Consider the following 17,919-nt stretch of genomic DNA (forward strand, 5'->3'; position numbering starts at 1 on the left):
CTCCCCCTAATTGCCTACTGAAGTATGTCAGATTTTTGATTGGCCATTGATGGCAAAATTGGATCATATTGTTTTGGAGAGTAAAGATATCTTTTTCATTATCATTAATAATATTTATTTTGGAAAAATATTTTAAAAATGAATTTCTTCATTAACAAAACAGTAAAAAAAAACTCAAATAACATTTGCACAATATTCCATAAATACATTTATATACAAAAAAATATAGTCACATAGACCCGAAGTGCCTTTGTACATATTTACCAAAAAAATTAAATTATAAAAAAATGAACGTCACAAAATACTCAAGCTTTACAATTATCATGAAAATATTTTTACAGATTCAAAAAAATAACACACTTTTTTTCACCTAGTAAAAACACATTTTAGTATCAAAAAAGACATGAAAGGCAGTGTTTGTGTCTCTAATTCAAGAAAAGACTGGCTCGTAAGAATCCAAAATATACACTTCACGCAGTGCATGCTTCTTATGTAGTAATTAAGTCCCTTCATTTAAATATATATAGAAAAGCAACTGACCATAGTGCAATGATAAAATTCATAAAGGCAGTGCAACAGTTATTCTTGAACACAGATCCTTGCCTCGTGTCCATCTTGGTTTTTTTGCAGTCACTTTGCTAACTTCAGTAGAGAACCAGCTCAGCCTGAATTTAGTTTCTCAGCAGCAGTCAGTGAAGGAATCTATCTCCCTTTCCTCTTTCAGCAGCATTCATTGGGGCATATCTCCTTTGAAATTGTTTTGAACAACAACTTTGTCATATCACTTCCGTTTTACACCTGTAGAGAGTTGAGAGAAGCCAAGAACAGACAGAAGCAGAATTTAGTAAAACATATAGAGGGTCTCAGTGATTAAGAGATGGACAGAGATCAAGGAGTCCATCGGTGTGCTAGGGCAGAAGAGACTCCACAAATAAGGAATAATGCATAAATTACAATGATACTACAGCTGTGTCCCAATCCTGCCAGCTCTCTGTGTGTGGAACTCCCATTGAAGCGAATCATTTGCAGGATTGGGCTTTATCTCAGAAAAAGCTATCAGTTTTACAACCTCCACATGAAAATAAACCTACAGGGCCAGATCTCACCGAGTGTACATTGGTATAGCTCCATGAAAGGCAGCGGTGCTGTGCTGATCTACACTAGCTCAAGATCTGGCTCAATTATTTTTATTTTCTTTTACAACCATTAGGCACTGTACTAACCTCAGTTGCTATAATGCATTCATCTTTCTCCTCTGATATGACATACACCGACTGGTACTTTGTGTCCTTTGAAGTGGAATACACTGATTCTGGTCGTTTTCTTTCAGAAGTATCACTATTGAAGATAAAACCAACAAAAACAAAAAACAAATCAGATAGCTGATACTAGTACCAACAAGGAAACATATACACCCTTTACAGTAAACTGTTCCCCCAGAGCTATTATCTGAACCGTACCTCTTTAGTGGTACTGCACTTTTCTCCTCTGCCTCTGAATTGTATGTTTCACACTTGGCTTCGCATTTGCTGTGTTCCTCTTTAACAGAGTCCTCATTCTTAAGTTCATGCACCAAATTGTAATCCACTGATGGGTATCTAACTTTGTAGCCATTTTTATCAGAGTTATCACTGTGAAAGTCTACTTTCTTATTTGTGTTTTTAATCTGAGTGGCACCAATGACACTTATTGAAATGTCCTTTTCGCGTTGGCAGTTGGCCAAGTTGTTCATGGTCTCTGTTTCACTCCTGCATGCATCAGGCTGATGGTGCCTCTTTTGCATTTTGAGTCTGACACAGACAACAATAGCAGCGCACCCCAGCAATAGCATCAGGACCAGAATAATCCCAGCACATACTGCAATCCAAGGAAACTGTGCATTCTGACCTTCGGTGTACTTCTCAGTGAAGTCAACAATTACAGGTCCCTGAGACTGTTCAGGGAGCAAAAACTGGCAGTTGAGTCCACCATATCCCCGAGCACACTCACACACATAACGGTTGTTTCTTTCATGGCAAGTAGCCCCATTGTGACAAGGGTTGTGTTCACATTTGCTGACTGGAGCACTACAGTTCTTTCCATTGTATCCTGGGGGGCAGGTGCAAGAAAAGTCATTAATTCCATCTTGGCAGGTTCCACCATTCAAACAAGGAAAGGAGGCACAGTCATCCACATTATCATCACAGTGTCTTCCAGTAAAACCAGCCTGGCATTGGCATATGTAGGAATTTCCAAGATCAACACACTGGGCTCCTGCAATATTAAATATGACAAATAATAGGTAAGTGTTTTTATAATATCAAGTAACAACTCTTCAGCTTCACAGTGTACTTAAAATGATGAAAATCAAGGCCAAGACTTTCAAAAACGGGATGCCTAGAGACAAATATGGAATTAGAATCCCATTTCTGAAAATCCTAGCTCACTCTTAAAGTTTTTATCTCTGTTACCAGTAGCAAAACTTTCATTAATTTTCTAAACCTTATTTACTTTTCACCACTTATTCTGTTTACTTTTTTGTGTTTTACTCAGCTTCATTGGTGAAACTAGACTGAATCAATTTCACACCTTGGTTTTTATGCATTGGCACAATGTTGTGGAGTTTGGATTGCAACCAGCGTGGAGGAATGTTTTTAAAAAACACTTTTTTTAAATGAAGACAGCTTTACTACTGCTAAATAATAAAAAATATTTAGCATTTTAATGGCATATTTCATCCATAGAGCTCAAAGCAATTTTACAAAGGCATTTTTAAAGGATTGCTATCCCCATTTTACAAATGTGGAACAAGGAGGCCAAATGCCAGACCCAAGGTCACATTGAAAGACAATACTATTGATATTGTGGAGCCATATCATGCCATCACCTTTGAAGCAGAACTCCTCAGTTTAGTCAATGGGGGAGTTCTAGATAAAAACTAATGACACAACTCGGCAGGGAGTTCTGATTAAAAATAATGGATTGACCTGGCCTATGCTTTGTAATTTTATTTTATACAAACCCTCAACTACATGACAGCATCCCTTCAAGAGACAAAGGTATATAGTTTGCCTTACCGTTAGCACAAGGACTGGAGCTGCAATAATCAATTTTCTTTTCACAGTTAAACCCAGAGTAACCCAATGGGCAACGACAGCTGTATCCACCATCAGGGTTGTCTGTGCATCGCCCTCCATTGAAGCATGGGCCATCAGCGCAAGTCATAGCACTCAGCTCACAGTTTTTACCATAGAAGCCAGGTGGACAGGTACAGGAATAGCTGTTTTCAAGATCCTGTCGAAAAGAAAAGATTTAGTCAACTTAAATTATTTAAAAATCAAAATAACTGTAAAACTGTCTTTAGTTGATCAGATTTTTAAAATGTCATTAACTCCTTTAACTTACGGTGCAGCTTCCACCATTCTTGCAGGGGTTGGCATCACATTCATTGATTTCAATCTCACAGTTGGAACCAGTGTACCCAGGACGGCAAGAACAAGTGTAGCTGCCCTGGCCAGTATTGGTGCAAGTGGCACCATTCTTGCAAGGCTTATGATGGGTACAGTAATTAAGATCTGAAAAAGATTTAAAAGGAGAGACAGATCCATAAAGATATGTGCTAGTTTCCAATTGTTGCATGGCTTGAATGGGGGGTACTCTAGAAAATGGTGTTATTTTCTAAAAGACAATCATAAGCAATGATAGACAACTTACCTTGGTTACAGAAAAGGCCACCCCAGCCTTCCTGACAGTTACATTGCCACGGTTGTTGACAGGTACCATGAAGGCAGCCTGGGTATCGGATGCACTCATCACAATAACGCCCTTGCCACCCAACCCTACATCTGAAAAACAAACAAAGGATTGTAAGATTTGTACTTCCAACAATTAGAAATCCTATCTCAAACTCTGCAAACACACTGAAGCAAAAACCAGGAATCAAGTTTCCTAAAAAGCCTTCCGTGATCCTTCATGTGGGAAAGTCACTGAGTCTAACTGAAGCATCAGCTTTCATCAGTCCCAGCTACCTCTTTCATTGCCTTAAACAGAGCTATTGTTCTAGGTACTTATTTTGTTTACTATCATAACAAACCGCTAACCTTCCATATACTACTGGAAACTCATTAAGTTAATATTAATGACACTGATGTTTGACTTCTAGATTAATACTTTTGATCTGGTATTATCTGGATTTCTCAGGTTACCATCTCCTATGAGGAAAAACACTTAAACTAACCCTCAAATGACAAATGTTTTATCTAAGTCTAGAGCATCAATTTGACATTTCGGACCAAAAAGAAAAAAGAAAAAAAATAGGAAAAACCTCTGAAAACTTACTTGCATTCTCCAGGTTTGTCACAAAACCCATGTTGTTCATCACATCCAGGCAAGCAAATTGCTGCAGACAAATAAAAGATATAGATACATAAGCTCCTGGGTCAAATACATCCCTTCTGAAAATACAGTTTTGAAGTGTCTTCTGGGTTGGGACAAACCCTCTTTCACTAGTTCAGTCAGTTAATAGCAGCTGAGTTAATCTCTGAAGGCTGGTGGAGTATTGATCTTGCTTAGTAACTGGGTATTTTACTTATCACTAGGGATGAGCATTCTTCTTAATACAGTTGCACACAGACAAAAGAGGACTCACAATTGCTCCCTTCCCTACAGCCCCTCACCCCCCTTTCCTTCCCAGTGAGGGTCAGAAGTCCTTTTTTCCAATTCTATGCACACAGCTCCACCTCTTAATATCCCCAGAAAGTGTGTGTGTAGATAAGAGTGGACAGCTGGTGTGCAGGGTGCCAGTGCAGGACAGCTGCTCTATTGTCTATTCTCTCCCAGCAGCTGCCCCACTGCAACAATACCCCCAACCCCTTGCAGCCAATTGGGGCTAAGACATGCTTCCCCAGCAGCCTATCCCTGCCCAGATCTAATCTATGGCACGCGCGTGATTTCTCTGCAAAAACTTTTTTTCTTATTCAAATAAATAAGTCTAAAGTTCTTCCTCCCCCTGCAAAAAAAGGGGGCGGGTGGGCACAAACATAGTAAAGAGGTAAGCGGGCCAGAAGGAGGGAGGGTGGGGAAAAAAGAGACTTCTGCTCATTATTTCGCCTGGTTATGGAACTCATTAAGCAGGCACTGCAAAGTTTTAATTCAACAAAGCTAGCTGGAGACAATGACATGCGAAAGAAAGAAAGAAAGAAAGAAAGAAAGAAAGAAAGAAAGAAAGAAAGAAAGAAAGAAAGAAAGAAAGAAAGAAAGAAAGAAAGAAAGAAAGAAAGAAAGAAAGAAAGAAAGAAAGAAAGAAAGTGCTGATAATCAGATTGTCTCACAACTGGAATGAAAGGAGATGAGAAAGGGTATAAGGGAAGCAATCTGGAGCCTGGAAACCTCGCTTGCTAACCAGAAAACATTCTTTTGCATAAGCACACACAGCCTACTGCCTAATAAACATATTATTTCATATATTTTAGCTGATTTTTCATAAGACTCGAAGTACACTGTACTGCAAGCACACACAATGATTCAGAAAAGAGGGGAAATATTCTGCTTGGTTACTGAAGAAGCAGCAATATACAAATATCAAAAGGTGCTGACATCCCTAAACAGTTCATCAAAGAAATGTTTCCTCTCCCTCCACCCCCTAACATGTCTGCAATAGAAACCTTTAATCCAGGGGCACTACAACCATTTAAAGCCTTCACAGGGGAAATTCAAGCCCCCAGTTTACTATGCAAACTTGTGTCACATAGGGCTGTAATCACCTTACTAGTCCCTAACAATAAGAATAAACTGGGGCTGTTTAATATCAGTCCGTTTGAATTCACAATTTAGCTCATTTGTTTTTACAAGGCAAACAGATAGGCTGCCTTGCACACTACAACATTCAAATTGTTTTCTTCCTGTTACTCATCTTGATTTGTGAGGTTTGGAGGGGGATATTCAGATGGTGAGTTATCTGCCAATGTATTATTATAGACATACACACAAATTAGAATATTAGTATATACTAGAGTGTATAGTACAGTGAGGGGTGCACTAAATTAATCTTCAATTTATCTGATTTCTTTGACCACCTCAGCTGCAATCTGCTCCGTCTCTGCCAGGACTATGTCTAACATTCCAAACCTGCCAGCAGGGTCAAGCTCAGCCCTCATTTAAAGCTTTCATGTAATACAAAACAAAACCACAGCCTGCCTCCATAATGTTTCCTAGTTTCCCACTAATGTGTTTTTTTCTCCTCACAGATTACACTGATCTGGGGTACAGGGAGGGCAATGTTCAGACCTCAACCTGTGTCAGATTTAGGATCCAGTATCTCATGATCTTCCAGGATTAGAAATATGTTCTTTATATCACTAAAGAGTATCTTGGACTCCTCCTTTCCAATGGGTGACACCACTTGTTTCAAGCCCTGTTAGGTTACAAGATTGCAAGATGTCAAACCGTACAATCTTGATTTTATGATTGATGGATAAGCTATTCCAGCATTGTAGAAGTTCTATTAGTTATAATTCCTCTTTCTAAGGCCTGTACCTCTTGACTCATGGTGTGAAGATACCCTGACTTCCTGGTAGAAGGATACCATAAATAGCCCCCATATGTTTTCTTTTAAACTTCCTAAAACATTTCTAGAATAATTTTCTATATAATTTTTGGTGTAAACAAAATATGTGATGGTATAATATGGCATCAAGATGTCATTGGTGTAAGATTTCAGGTAACTCACTTATGGTTTTGGTACTTCTGAGTAATGAGGTCATCCCATGGTTCATGCCAATAAAACCTTTACACAGCAGCACCATACCATCGTATATTCCTTCTACGTTGGTTTTTATTCTCATCTGGGACCTGAATCAATGCACAGTGAAATCAATGGAATGTCTTCCATTGACTTCAGTGGCCATCATAATGCATGTGACTGTAGCCAGGAGAGATTCAATAGTCTTTCTTTGTGGACACTCACGTTCGGTGCAGTACTGGCCCTTCCAGCCTGGGTTGCAGACCTTCTCTCCACGCTCTCCGCAAGTGAAGTGGCCAAAGGCATCATCCCTGGGCCGGCAGAAGACAGAGCATCCCTCTCCATAGTAGTGTTCATCACACACAAAGCGGTAGGAGTACTTGAGGTCAGTGCGGCCACTGCTGTGCAGGTCCTGGGACCACTCCTCCCCCACTGTCAAATGCCTCTGTGTGGCAAGCCGACTGATAAGGCGCTCTGGGTTCTCTGAAAGGAGAAGGAAGGAAGAAATGCAATTAACTAACTGTGAGTCATGAGGGTGCAATGGGAATAAATCCAATAGATTACCTAGAGGAGTTCACAGGAGGGGAGAATTGTAAGTGCAGAAATGTTAAAGCCATGGGCTGACAGGGCTCTCTTTCTTATAACACTTATGAAGAACAGTAGAGTGAGAAAGGGCAGGGAGTGGCTACATTAACTGAGAAATTGTTTCAGAGTAGCAGCCGTGTTAGTCTGTATTTGCAAAAAGAAAGGGAGTACTTTTTAGTCTCTAAGGTGCCACAAGTACTCCTTTTCTTTTTATTAATTGAGAGAGTAAGGAAAGTAAGCCTGAGAAGTAGCAGGTTTGGATTTAATCCTGGGAAAGGATTTGCACCAGGGTATTTACCTGGGTTGAGGTCATCGGGAGAATCTGTATGAAGAGCTTCAATGATGAGAGAGAAAGTGCCCTGGAAAATTAAAATAAAAAAAATGCACACAAAATGAGAATGAAAATCTAAAGTCAGCAAAAAATGTGATCACAGGCAGCAAAGCAGCACCAGGAATATATGTGCCCAGTCAGTGCAACCCTCTAACCCCTCACTTCAGCCTGTTTTCACTTTTCTCAAGGGATTGGAAGAGTTTTTGAAGAGTTGTTTCCTGGCCTGTTTTTTCAGCCTGTTAGTACAGGATATGGTGTAAAAAAGGGGAGAGTCAGGGTAGGATGTGAGGGCAGTTGCCATTAATCTTCACACTTAATTTCCCCAGTTTCACACATTGGGAGGGTGGCTGGAAGGTCCTTTGGGAATTTCACGCAGGGCTGACGGTTTCTACAGCCCGCTCCGGGGCACAGAAGCGGGCAATCGGGCGGGGAGGGGAGGGGGGAGAATCAGGACTTCCCCCACACTGCGGGGACCATAGGTATGTTGGCAAGAGACGGGAGCGGGGGAACCGCACAAAATCAAACACACTCAACCGCTCCCACCGCCCTCCGTGCCTCTGCCCGGCTCACCGGATCCACAGCGAGCCACGAGCCCGCTGCAGCACGAGCCTCCCTCCGACCCGCCGTCCAGAGGCAGGCAGTACCTGCTGCCCCCGCCCCAGCCCGCTGCCTGCGCTCCGGGCACCCCACCCCTGAGCCGCCCCCCCCCCTCCCGTGCTGCTGTGGCGCACCCAGGCCAGCCCGTCCTTTGGCCACAGACCCTTCGCCGCGCCGCACCCCCCCTCCCCCCAGCCACGCGCGCGCTCCCCCGCGCTCCCCGGGTCCCTGGCGCGTGGCGGGGCCGGCGCGGGAGCCGCCCGCGGTGGAACTTACTGGCCAGGTGAAGCCGAAGGGGAAGCGGATGGGGTTGCTGAAGGCGGGCTCGGCGCCGCCGGCGCTGTCGGGCACGCTGAAGGAGTTGGCTCCCAGCACCGGGGTGATGGCGCTGCCGTAGGTGCAGGGCGGCTCGGGGGATACGCTGGCCTGATAGTGCTTGAGGCACACGCGGAAGAAGGTCTTGCAGTCGCACGGCTGCAGCCCGGCGCCGGGGCCGCCGCTCCCCCCGCCGCAGCAGTTGCGGTTCCCCAGCAGCCCCTTCTTATTGACAAACTCCTGCAGCTTCAGCTCGAAGACCCCGGAGCACCGCACCTGCGGGGGACAAGGAGCCATTCAAAAGGCGCCCGCCAACCCGGGGGGGGGGGGCAAAGCGGGTGCAGCAGCTGCCCTGCTGGGCCAAGCCCGGAGACCCCACACGCTCCGGCTCAGCTCCCCTAGGAGCCACGCGCCCAGAGCCAGGGCCAGCTGCCCCCGGGGCTGGAGGACAAGCCTCCGCCAGAGAGGAGGCTCAACAGTTTGCCAGTCTTTGCAGCATCTCTCCCAGCGTTTCCCTTTGCAACAGACACCACCCACCCCCCCCAGGTTAGCTTGGCAGTTGTTATTAGCAGTTGCACTGAACAGCGCCTGGAATACAGACCCCAGATCCACTTACCTGGCAATGGCAAAGCAGCACAGAGAGGATGGCAAGGGCCAGCATGGACTGACCTCCCATTTTGAAGAGTAGGGTTTCTTTTCTTCTTGCCACTTTTTTCGTTTCTTTCTTTCACAGGCAAAAAAAAAAGTGTCTCTCAAGAAGCCTGGGCAGGAGAAGCCTCTTCTAGTGGAGTTAGTGTTAAAGTTTACCTCTTTCAAGAGTCTCTCTCTCTCTCTTTTCTGGTGCTGCTTTTAGGGACGCCCTTCGGGGGACTGACAGCTCTTCTGGGTGGCAAAAAAGGGGACAGACTGTTTTTCAGACTGATATTCTAAACAACTTTTTTCTCCCTGTCTCTTCCAATCCACGATTTTTCTCCTTTCGCCTAAAGCTTCTTCCCCCAGCAGCCAAAACGGAAAAAAAAAAAAAAAAAAGCCACTTAATTCCCAACAGAGGCAGAGAAAAGGCTTCCCGTGGAAGATTAAAAATCAGCGATCTGGAAATCCCTGTAGACTAGGAGGAGGAAGCGATAATTCCCGTTACCTTCGAATGAGCAGAGCGAGAGAGGGGGTTTGTGTGTTATCTGCGTGTGTGGAGCTGGCCCCTCGCAGATCAGGGGCTGGGAAGTGTCAAACAGCAGCAGCAATTTGCAGATCACGTTGGACTCTTATCCCCTTCTCGCAAGATGCAAAGATCGGTCTCGTTATTTCTCGTGGTCTTTTTTTTTAAGGAATCCAAGCCAATAATAATAATAATAATAATAGTAATAAACAGATAATGTCTTAGTGGAAGCGAACTGAGCGCGCCCGTGTGTGCTCCTGGGTCTCTCCTTGCGCGTGTATGATCTTTGCTGTGCCTCTCTCCGATTGTAAAGCACTATGGATCTGCCTCTCATCAGGCGCCTGCCTCCCTTATATCCCGCCGGCCGCCTGCATGGCTAATGAGATGCAAATGAGCAGCCCCCCAATCTGGCTAGAGCTGTCACAAAGGAGCCACTTTTCCAAACCCTCCTCTCAATGGATCGCCAAATGGTCAGTGAGCTGTAAAATGTGCAATCCTCCTCCTCCTCCTCTACCCCTTTCCCCTCCTGCTCTCACCAAACGCGCTCATTTACATTCCTGCAAATTTGGTAACCGCAAGAATCCCCCTTCTGCTCTGGGGAGATGGTAACACCCTCTCGCAACATGCACGGAAAGAGAGAGAGCAACACACCCCAGCAAGAAAACGAGCTCCACGCACTGAGATCTATAATTACCTCTTGAAATGTGTAAAGCACCACTCTGCCCCCAAAAAGTAAGTTGTTGGTGATAATGTACATTTCCAGGGATATCCTTTTGCTTAAAGGGGGAAGAGGGGGCAGCTTGACACACACGAGAAATCTGATCCCTTTAAATTCACACCATCTTCCCCATGGATCATTTATTTAAAAAAAAAAAAAAAGCTCACGAATATATTTGTGGGACCAGAGAAGGGCTTTGGTGTTTTCCTTCCGGTTTCTTAAAACCAGGCTACATTCGGGGAATATGTTAAAGGTGCTAAAATAATCTTACCGGAGCAGGGGGAGAGAATCTGGCGTTTCAGAGTTGGCAAACTGCAAGGGGCAGGATGCTTACGGACTGATCATTATTCTGGATACACGACAGAGATTTCGTAGCGAAGAAAAACTGGAAGAGCCATGCGTTAAGTTTCAGGGGGTGGGGAGACATTTGGGCTTTTTAAAAAAATATGTATCTCCTCGCTGAGAACGGTTTGCGAACTGCTGAAGGAAGCAGTTAGCAAAGCCCATTTGAGTCCCATATCCTTATATTATTATGATCAGCCTCCTCATCAGCCTCTCTCCCTTTTTTCCCCCCTCCTTCAGCTTAGTAAAAAGTGAGTTTGGTGTGTGTCGTTCGCGTGGCTGTCATTAAGGCCGTTTGTTATTGTGTGAGGGCTGAATCAGTTGGCTCTTTGTGCTCTCAGCTGTATGGTAATGTAGACAGCACCTGCTCGCTGCACAATGCAAGGGAGAGAAAGAGCTCCCCTCGGCGCACGCTACTGCCTCTACAACAATGTCCGCACATTTTTAAAAAAGAAATCCCGTCCAGCACCGCCCCCCCATTCAAAAAAACAACAACTTTACACCAACAGCCAACTCCTTGTTTTTTTACACATCCATCGGACACTAGAACTTTTGTTTCGATTTTAAAAACACGGCCAGGAGTTTACTGGGAGTAGAAGGGCCTCTCACTGCGAAATTTCTTAATTATGGCTGAAAGTGGAAGATAAAAAGTTTGCAGGCGACTTTGGGATATAACTTGGAGATGGGTTTTCACTTTGTTTTGGGCCCTTTTCAAGCACCTAGATAGGCGCAGGCGGATTTATTAGGATGCAAGGTGTAACTGTCTGTGTAAATGTCATTTTAATTGTAACACGGCATTTCAGCGCAGATTAAGCTTGTGTGCAAAAGAGAGGATTTGGCTACAATAACCTCACTGTAGGTATGCCGTGCTAAAAGCCTTATTATGGCTACTTTATTGGGTTGAAACGTGCATTTGCATGGCAAAATGTGACTTCCATTGAAGCAGATGTCTTGATCACAAATTATCTTACAATGCACTGGAAAAAAATTCTCAAACACTTCTTAAAGCAAAATCACTGGTTAATACCAATTAAAAGAAAATCACTAATGAGTCCATTCAGCCTCGCACATCCTGGCCATGACACGACTGTAACTGTATCCTTCCCAGTGCAGCATAGCCTTTTTTCCTCTGCTGGCACCAAAACTTTCCAAGTATCTGTGTCATTTAAACAAGTATCAAAATATTCGCACCCTTTCACCTTTTAAAGCTCCTTTGTTTAAATATAACTTTGGTCAAACGTATCATTTTTACCCAAATATTCCTTCCCCCCCCCCTCCGGATTATAAAATCTTATGTCCACAGGAATGTTTGCTTTTAAACTACAGGTACTTCTGGGATAATCAGTTTTAAAGGTAGGGTCTCATCCTGCAGTCTCCCATTAACATCCGTGGAAATTTTGCCTGAGTAAAGACGGCCGGATCGGGCCCATTAAGCATGTTCATGCCTAAAGACTAAAAATCCACCTACACTTTCACCTCCTTTAAGTAAGGAACATGTGGCTATCTTAACAGAGGATATCGGAGAGCAGCGCTAGATTTAACTTGTAAATTACTCTTGCCACCTAGCGTCAACATATTTTTTAATGACTTGCCACTGCTTCTGAAACTTTACTGCAGCCTCTTTTCCCTCGGAAAGCAAATCTGGTTTATACAGGTTTTCTGGGCACGTGGGAGGGGAAAATATGTTTAAAGTTGGGGTCGTCTATAGACTGAGGTTAGAAGTGATATATCACCACAAATCTTTTAATCTGGGAGAGATAGAAAGTTCTTTCATTTGCATCGCTGTTTAAAAAACTGTAAATAAAAAGTTACACGCGCAAGGGCTTAAACCTACAAAAAAAAAAAACTTGCCCCAAATCTTTAACATCACCCTTCAGTATCAAGTATTTGTTAAATTGACGTGGCACAGATTTCTCGATTACTGCTGCAAAGCGTAACTGAAAGGCGTCGTAAAATCCATCAGAATCCTGACCAATGCACTTATTCTTTTCCAACTTAATTTATGCCACGCGATTCTGTGTTGGGGAAATCAAGCAGAAAGCTCCTTTTTTGCTTTTTTCCCCCCTCTCCCTCTCTCTTTCAGATGCTGGGCTAACGGGGAGACTGTTTAACTTAAGTGTTTCTATAGGAGGCTGTTGTAGTTTAACTCCTGCCCACCAGTAGCTGGGACGAACAAAGGAGGGACTCGAGGTCTAGCTATTCATCCTTTCTCTGCACTTTAATTTTCATTGATTTTAAAGACAAGGGGAGCCCTTAGGGATTCGAGCTGAAGGGGGATGACACGCCTTTAGACGCGATCAACCCCCTAGCCAGCCATCTGCTCCTAACCAAATGGCGTTTTTTCACTCCTAACTGCATGTCTCTATACTCCTCTCACACTTACATACCCGAACCAGAGCCCCCCAAATGCAGAGGCAGCTTACGTTGAAGTATGTTAAGCAGACTATCGGTGGCATGGCCACAGCAGCCAAAGTCCTGAGGTTGGAGGGAGGTAATAAATCCTCACCTTTCTCGTTAAGAAAATGCTGAAACCCGCTTTTAAATACTTTTTGATAACTCAGCAAATATACAGTACAAAGTCAGGCTCATTAAGGAGCGGAAGACAGCCCAGACACTGGCAATGGGGATGGAAGGAAAAATTTCCCTGAGAACAGGATTTTGGTAATTCAAGAGAATCACGTGTAGGCACCTTGCTTTTTCGAATGACTTGTTAGAAATCGAATTCAATAAGGGAGAGAACAGAATGCATTTACGCGGTCTAAACATGTAGGACTAAAAGGTTGAGCCTTATCGTTAAACAATTCTCTAGAGCGGAGATCTTGCACTGTCTCAGGCGGTCTGAATACTGTATATTTTAATTTATAGCATCCTGTAATGCCAGGCTCCCTCTTCCCTTGCAAGAATTACAGCCCAACCACAGAACAAAAAAGCTGAAAACTTCCAATCAGTCAAATCATCTTTTATTTATAACCACGCCAGATTATAGATATAGTCATTACATGATGTCTAGTCATTAGGGTTAGTAACACGCATTAGTTTCTACAGGATACTGCTTATTCACCCTCTACTGGCTTGTATTTTTCTATAAATGTATAAAGCATAGCCATCTGGTGCATGTCGACAGATGCATGCATACGTGTATGTGTGTAGTTATGTGACGCTGATTGGGTATAATATTTTAATTGGGTATATATTATTTACCTAAGTGTGTGTCACTGATATCCGCTGCCATGCTAATACACAGAAATATTTAACATGCAAGTATATTTATAATGCATCTGAAGGTCTAGAATGGTTAGGTGCGGTGAAGCAGATGATCGTATTCATACTTTATGGCAACGGGGGTAAGGGTAAGTGAATGTGATTGGAAATAGTCCCACATAAACCACTGGCCTCAAAGTAGTTCGATGGTGCCTTTTCTGACACGGTAATCAGGACGTGATGAGTATTATATCTATCCTTCTACTGTACACTTTTCTGATCTGGAAAACTTAAACTCAGCCGCCTCCTCACTAGGAAGTGGCAGACCAAGCGCTGGTGTGGGAAAAGATTGTTTTCCCCCTGAGTGTTACGCAATGTAAGCTTTTCCTGTAACCCAGTCCTGTATAAAAAATAGGGCTGGTGGTGAGAGGGGAGGCGAAGGAGGGAATGTATTACAATAAAGCAATTATGGGGGTAATATGATTGCTCTGTATTTTCTGATGGATATTCGCATGTTTTTATGTGTGAGGGGGATTAAGAAGTTTAGCATGAAGGTTTGTAGAAAGTTGCAAAGGCATGTGCTGATTAGAATAAGAAAGGGCAGTCGCGTGGCTCAGCTGGCACACAGAGAAGCCAGATGATAGATAAGCAGCTCGGTGGCTTCTCCCCCTCCTCCCCCATCCCCCTTTTTCAAATCGCAAATCATCTGCTCTAGCCCTACCCTAGCCCCTCATTTTCATAACAAAGGTTGTGTGTTTACCTGTGATCCTAGAACCGACGGGGCATTCCTTTGTCTCCAGATCAGATTACTGCAGCCAGCTGCTCTTCAGCCCTTTCCTGTGAAAATCTGAAAGTGGCCCCTACATATGTTTTACTGACTGAACATGGGGGAAAACCTTTTCCCTTTGCTCTGGCTGTTTGTTTGGTTGTTGGCTTGCGTCCGACTCTATTTTGGCTGTGGGAAACTGTGATGAGGAAAGTTGGTGACTATTCTTTGTGTGTGTGTGTGTGTGTGTGTGTGTGTGTGTGTGTGTGTGTGTGTGTGTGTGTGTGTGTGTGTGCGTGCTGTTGCTGTTATTTCAAAATGGCAAGGATTATTGGTTGAATATTCTTGCAAGGGTTGAGGTCAGTCGCGTGCCGATGTCTGCCACGGGAACATCTGCCCGTTCCTTAGGGCAAATTTAGCAAATGTGGTGTGCTCAGGATTACAGATACCTCCAGGCCATAGAAGGAACAAAACCAAACACACACAAAAAGGCACGACAATGGACTGGCCCATCTCCCCCACCAACAGATTGCCATCGATCCCCCAAAAAGAGAAGCCAGTGTGACCTGCTCCGACCATCTAACTCTCTCTCTCTCTCTCTCTCTCTCTCGTAGCTGCACATTCCATATCTTCTGAGGCTAAACTCCAGAATCTCATAATCGTTTTAGATCTCAGATTGCCTTTCTAAATTAAAAATAAAATGTAAAATGTACCCAAAGGCGTCTGTGTATATTATATATGCATCCCAATATAACTATATAAAGCACACATGCTCTTATAGAATACATCTCTTACATTTTCCTTTGTAAAAAAATAAAAGGAATACTTGTGGCACCTTAGAGACTAACCAATTTATTTGAGCATGAGCTTTCGTGAGCTACAGCTCACTTCATCGGATGCTTATGCTCAAATAAATTGGTTAGTCTCTATGGTGCCACAAGTCCTCCTTTTCTTTTTGTGAATACAGACTAACTCGGCTGCTATCTGAAACCTGTCATTTTCCTTTGTGTCCATGTATTTTATGCAATTTTAGTAAAAATTCTAGTTGTTAATGATAACTCAATACCAGATGAGAGAGAATTTTGCTGGGAAAGACAAATATGGACACAAATTCTTTCTGGCAATTCAATTATATTGTTGTTTTGGTTTGGTTTTGCTTAGCGCCTTTTCTTTTGATTTCTTTTTTAAACGACTAGGTCAATGGTTAGAAATTATGTAAAAGGATTCTACAAAAAAGTTTGATAACTTCAGTCATTATATGTGACCCATAATACTTATCAATAATGGCCCAAGTTTTACAGTCCTTACTCAGGAAATCATAGGGAGTTTTGACGAAGTAAAAGACTCTAAAGTTTGATCCATCGGATAGTTCTCCAATTCTTCTTTCGAGAGACTACAAGAAAGAGGAAAAGGTTAAAAGTTTCTCCTCACCCTCCCTACTTCTTTTTAATTGACTCTAAAAATCTCATCTATTTTACTCTCTAAGGCTTACTGTAAATAAAAAAACTTTATGAAAGTGGTTTCATCTTGGAAGAATTGCGGGTGGGCTCATTTTATCTGATTATAACATTGGTGGGCTGTATGCACCAAAATCTCCAGTTATAGATCAAGTAGCCTACAAGAAACGCTTGGTAATTACAAATGTCATGGTTTTAGCGCTATTTTTAGGTAGACTCAAACAATTAAAATAATTTAAATTATGTTTTCCCTTTCCGTTTTAGCTCCGCATTTGACTTCATGAGCACGATCATTACTTAACAAATTCTGATAGAAATAGCCTCTATACTCGGACAAATCTTGCTCTCCTTACTCATGCAACACTCCCATTCACTTGAAAGGGAGTTCTGCGTGAATAAAAAGAGCAAAGTTAGGATTCCTATCAATGACTTTTTTGCCATAGATCTCAGTGTGAAGTCATGGAATATGTTAAATCCTAAAGTGGTCATGATTATGGACCGGACACTGCATGCCCAGTGGCATCGACTTCAGTAGGTACATGAATGTGAATCTAGACATTCTAGTAAGATAAGACCATTCTCTTTTTCTATCACAGTGGCTGGATCCATGGAGGGAGAGTCAGGAAAACCTTCTGTTCCTGTTGTTTGTTTGTTTGTTTGTTTGTTTGTTTGTTTGTTTGTTTTTTGCTTGAGCAAAAAGTGCAAAATCCAGCCCATACTTACTTCAGTCTAATCTGTCTACTTGGCACATGAAGAAATCCAGAGATTGTGGCTACTTGTTAGTTTCAATATGTTCTAGAAAAAATATGAGTTATTCACTGGTTATGAATTTTCAGAGAGTGGATATAAATATTCCCATCACTGTAACCCAGATTTTAGTAACAATGTCATCTGTGTTCACTCGCTACTATAGGGAAAGTGACCTCTTCCATGTTCCAAGTTTAATTATTCTCTGGCATAAACCCCAACATTTTAAACTCCAAATAATAGCTTCATATATTATTTCTTTATTACTGTAATTATAGCATTTTATACTATACTATACTAAGCTTGAGAATAGTCTTTTCCTGTTATACGTATGGCCTAGTAAAACAACCAGTTTTACACTGCAGTTTCAAAACCTAGAAATTATAATGCTTTGGGGTTTGGGGCTGGTTTGTTTTCTTTGCACTTGGGCTTTCAAAACTTCCTCCAGTTTCCATGAGGTTATTTTTATTTTCTTTGTGGATCTCTATACGTATCTCATACACACACACACACACACACACAAAGCAACTACTTTGCAGAAGGTGATTGTGAAAAGAGGATGGATTTGGACGGGGTGGATCGGAGCTTTTGGAAATGCTCTCCCCTTTTCTGTGAGCATCTGCCTGGAGAAGAACAGATGTGGGCACCTGCGGTGACAGGCTGCATATGTTCCATCCTATTCACAGGCATTCAGACGTGGCCACAATGGTAAGCCTTTGTGTATGCAGAGTCACTAAATATATTAATCTGTACTCCCTCGAGCACTGCTCTGTTTAATTTTTCACTGGCAATAACATCTGATCTAATCCTGAAATCGGTTTCCCAAAGTCCCTTCTTCCCCCCTGAAAACATGTGAAGTTATTTAAGCTTCCACCTGTTGCCTATGGGATGGAGTAGGTTATGTGAGCATCTTGTGGTTGAGAGAGGAGAGCATTAGTGTTAGTATGCTGTTTGCACACACAAAGAGGGCCCTGGCATTTTTATAA

General features: G+C 42.7%; 1 protein-coding gene across 1 annotated transcript; it reads right to left on the reverse strand.

The window, feature by feature from the left end:
- Positions 1–375: 375 nt before the first annotated feature.
- DLL1 (delta like canonical Notch ligand 1) lies at positions 376–10,035 on the reverse strand. Its single transcript, XM_073335248.1, has 11 exons — positions 9,163–10,035; positions 8,508–8,822; positions 7,602–7,662; positions 6,944–7,201; positions 4,318–4,378; positions 3,694–3,824; positions 3,385–3,554; positions 3,057–3,273; positions 1,461–2,253; positions 1,224–1,338; positions 376–798 (listed from the first exon to the last, which is right to left on the reverse strand). The coding sequence occupies exons 1-11, from the start codon at positions 9,220–9,222 to the stop codon at positions 793–795; spliced, it is 2,187 nt and encodes a 728-aa protein (XP_073191349.1). The 5' UTR covers positions 9,223–10,035; the 3' UTR covers positions 376–792.
- Between the last annotated feature and the right edge of the window lie 7,884 nt (positions 10,036–17,919).

This window comes from Lepidochelys kempii, chromosome 3 (genome assembly GCF_965140265.1).
Source record: "Lepidochelys kempii isolate rLepKem1 chromosome 3, rLepKem1.hap2, whole genome shotgun sequence".
Classification (NCBI taxonomy): domain Eukaryota; kingdom Metazoa; phylum Chordata; order Testudines; family Cheloniidae; genus Lepidochelys; species Lepidochelys kempii.

What these genes read in the sequence shown, in the direction of transcription:
- DLL1 (XM_073335248.1), bottom strand. Translation starts at nt 9,222, where the DNA reads ATGGGAGGTCAGTCCATGCTGGCCCTTGCCATCCTCTCTGTGCTGCTT. An exon ending in TCCCGATGACCTCAACCCAG is followed by an intron (nt 7,202 to 7,601) that starts GTAAATACCCTG and finishes TTCTCCTTTCAG; the next exon opens with AGAACCCAGAGCGCCTTATC. An exon ending in GGGCCAGTACTGCACCGAAC is followed by an intron (nt 4,379 to 6,943) that starts GTGAGTGTCCAC and finishes ATTTGTCTGCAG; the next exon opens with CAATTTGCTTGCCTGGATGT.